This window comes from Gloeophyllum trabeum, assembly GCF_000344685.1.
Source record: "Gloeophyllum trabeum ATCC 11539 unplaced genomic scaffold GLOTRscaffold_00003, whole genome shotgun sequence".
In the NCBI taxonomy this organism is placed as follows: domain Eukaryota; kingdom Fungi; phylum Basidiomycota; class Agaricomycetes; order Gloeophyllales; family Gloeophyllaceae; genus Gloeophyllum; species Gloeophyllum trabeum.
The window spans coordinates 170,980-174,711 of record NW_006920412.1 but is presented as its reverse complement, the minus strand read 5'-3'; the positions used below and the strand labels follow the sequence as shown (position 1 = coordinate 174,711).

Here is a 3,732-nt window from a genome sequence, read left to right as displayed (position 1 = left end):
CCGGACGGAACGTATCAGTCAGCAAGCGGCCGGAGCTAATCCGCACGTGATCAGCCTGCAGTACAGCGTGATGAGGCACTTCAAGCGAGCATTGACGCGTCGAGGCTACCTCTAGGACCTAGGACGAGCACGTGGAAACACGGCAGGATCGTATGGGACATGGTATAGCGGTGGGCAAAGGCTGAGTAATTGTGTGGGATGCGGAGCATATTCGTTATTTAACTCCGGGCGGACGCAAAACCATTCCAATAGCATAAAAATGTATGGAGCGTAGTGGAAAATCCAAGTTTTGTACTTCACCCTCTCAGCGTACCAGAATTATCGTCTCAGCGACCCTCGGAGTCCCTTCGCGTCGGACTTAGCGTCTACAATCAATCCTAGCTTTGCCAATAGGCCTGACTCGTCGAAACTAGATAACTCCACCATCGCATATCGATCCAAGTAAGCTCCGGATTTAAAGTATAAAATTCACCAAGCGTCTGTAGGCACGAGACTATTGTTTGGGTTCAGTGGAACTCCCCACCCGGGCTACTGGCGAACTTCGGAGATAAATACTCCGGAGAATCGCTATACTGTTTGTTTCAGGCCTCAAGATTTTGTTTGTTTTAGGTTTTCCTACGGGCTACCCTACGGCGTCTAACTTCTCCCCCTCCCTTCGAACTTAAATATTACCCTTCAATCGCCTTAGACCGCCTACACCCATACCGCTGGGTGTTTTAGGTTTTATTTCTTTTTGGTCTTTGGTGTTGTCATGTGTTAGTGCCTATCACCGCCTTCACCCATATCACGGGGTTTAGGTTTATTCCTTTTGGTCCTTGGTGATTGTTGTGTGTCAGTGCATATCAACGGTTGACCTCAGCAGTTATAGCTGCAATTGCCCATCATTCCCCCCCATCTCTTTCTGTAAACATCTATGCACTGTTCAGACCTGGTTCAGTTCTGAATGTGTTACGGAATGTTCCTTCACAATGACATCCTCCACCTCCGAGTCCGAATCTATCCCTGACGACACGTGTATGGTTGAAAATGAACAAGACAAAGATGATGGGTCTGGTATGAATCCCCACCACATGGAGCTTTTGCAGGTACACAGAATCATCAAGGAATTCCAGTGTCTTGCGGTTTTGCTGCATCTACAGGTTGCACTACTACTGTACCATTTCGATCTATTCCACTGGCGGTGTGATATGTGATTCATCTGACTGATTCGTCATTTCAGCATCTTACTATATATGGTGGGAAGTGGTGCCACAGGTACCCCTGTGGCATGTGACTGCCGAATAGATCGAAATCATACAGTACTGTCCCCCGCTAGGCATGTGGTGGACTCAGGCTTGTCCCTTGATGCTGTACTTGCCAAGAAGGAGCCTTGCTGAGTGCTGCCCCAGCCAGCTGCCATGGCTCTGAACCAAGGCACCGCATGGTCAGAAATAGCAGCAAAGATGATTGGACCTCAGAAAACAAAAAGCGCAAGAATACAGATCCCGTTGGGAGTGGAGAGCAGAGCGGGAAGAAGGCAAAGCCGGTGATATGCCTGTTAAAATTTCGGGGTTATTGGTCGAGCTTGCGAGCTCGCACGCAATAGGATGGGGCCACCATAGGCGGCCGTAGTGGGTGAATGTTTATGCCAAACTCATATATAGTCACTGTATCTGCTCTTTGTACAGTATGCGATTGCCCTTCGGGCAACCGACCACCTGGGGCAAGCGCCCTCAATCTACGTTTGCCAGGATTATTTCAACAACACCTCTTGTCTGAACCCTGAAATTGTGGAATCAACACTTCATCCACACCCTCCAGAGTCTATTTGACATTGCACTCACATGTCCTCACACTACAATTGGCTCAAAACAATGTCACGATTTAACTCTGGACTTTCTAGAGTCCTCAAGGCAAGCGCGGATCCTTCCAATTATTTAGTTCCGAGGTCAGGTGCTCCGGAGAGACTCAGGAAGCAACTCCGAGAAGAATTAGCTCTGGTGGCCGAGGGCACCTGTCTAGTCATGAGTCATCCTCATGCCCAACTTCCAACACTTCTTCCCCTCTGTTTCCATCAAATTACCGAACTTGCGGGTGTAAATCCGCCAGTATCAGTCAGTGAGTGGCCGAGTTCATTCACACGTGACCCACATGTCACGTGATGTGATGGGAAGGTTCAGGGCAGGTACTGATGTGTCAGGACGACCTCTAGGGGGGAGTTGTATGGTATGTGGTATAGAGGCGGAGGAGTGTTGAGCAGGTAGGGAGTTGCGGCCTTTATTTGTTATTTATCTCTGACGGTCGCAGGGTCATTTCTGTAGTATAAAATGTACAATGTAAAGAAACATGTCAAACTTCGCAAATTATGATTGATCCTAGCCTTGCCAGTAGGCCTGACTTGTCAGATAATTATCTCCGCTGTCAAATATTAGCCCCCGTGAGTGGTAGATAATGAGATAAAATTAACAAAGCGTCTTTTCTACCCCCTGTGCACACGATCCTACAAAAGGGGTCGGTGCTCGTGACCTTGTCTATTAGTGATTCGTCAGAGATAAATACTCCGGAGTGTTGATTCATTGTTTGTTTTGGGCTTCAAGGTTCTGTTTTATTTTTCTAGGTTCTCCTGAGGACTACCTATGTCGTCTTACTCCTCCCCTCCCCCTATTACCCTTCTGTAACCTTAGACCGCCTCCACCCATATCGCTGGGTGTATTAGGTTATTTCCCTTGGTCTTTGTGGTTGTCGTGTGTTAGTACATATCACCAGATGCAAAAACTCCAATGGTACAGAGATATGTCTTGGCCTCATTCATCACCCGAAGGATTATACCTTACTTGCCAAGCACAGTCTGCCTCCCCAGAAATCTGTCCAGCCAGCAAGGACAACATGCAACCAATGGAAGGTAGCTTGCTGGCAGCAAATACCCGTATGTCACTGTTTGGCCTATGTCACAGTTCCACGGCCCTCTACGTGATGCTGCGCTGGTGACCATGTTGGGTCCATATCAGACTCCTTCCCCACTGCTATGAGAGGAGACAGGAGATAAAGAGCAAAAATGTTGAGTCTGATAGCAGCCATGTTGTAACCTGTCAGTAGAGGGCCATTGCTATGCATGGCAGGACACGAGTCCTGAGTTGTGTCTGATAAGTGATAGCATTGGGTGTATAAATGTTCCAATTGATGTATACAGTACTATGTCTTATGCACATATCAAAAGCCCTCAGATCTGTATGTGCGATGTCCCCTTCATTCATACTTTGTCGTCCTGTGGCCCTGCAATCATTATACCATAAAAGTCCCTGCCACTCTGACAGATTAAAAGTTGGTCTGTATTGGTGGCTACAAAATTGTATTTGTACCCAGCCTAGGGGATAGTAGCAGCTGCACTACTAGACACAAGTAACATAGATCAAAGTGCTCCTCTGCTGCCAATCAAAGATTGGCGGCTGTGTCACACAGGTCATTTGTCCCCAGTGGAAAAGACAGTCAATAATACCTGCAGACTCCAGGTACCATCCTACCAGAACCAGAGTGCTCATCTACTGCCAATCTTTGATTGGCAGCTCCCTCGCACTCATTTTTCCTGAACCAAGCTGAAGGACAGTCATCACAGAAAGGATACTCAAAGAGTACCCCAAGCAGCTGGGAGCAGAAACAAAATATATATTACACATGTACTAGTTTCAGTTTCTCAAGGGGACATATAGAGACCACTGAGCAGAAGAAATCAGGGTTCCAGAGGCAGCAGAGATA

General features: G+C 47.5%; 1 protein-coding gene across 1 annotated transcript; it reads left to right on the top strand.

Annotated features, from left to right (window-relative positions):
* Positions 1-968: 968 nt before the first annotated feature.
* On the top strand, positions 969-1,193 carry GLOTRDRAFT_126236 (uncharacterized protein; the record flags this gene model as incomplete). The annotated part of the gene is made up of 2 exons (XM_007864916.1): positions 969-1,085; positions 1,140-1,193. The coding sequence occupies 2 exons, from the start codon at positions 969-971 to the stop codon at positions 1,191-1,193; spliced, it is 171 nt and encodes a 56-aa protein (XP_007863107.1).
* Positions 1,194-3,732: the final 2,539 nt, after the last annotated feature.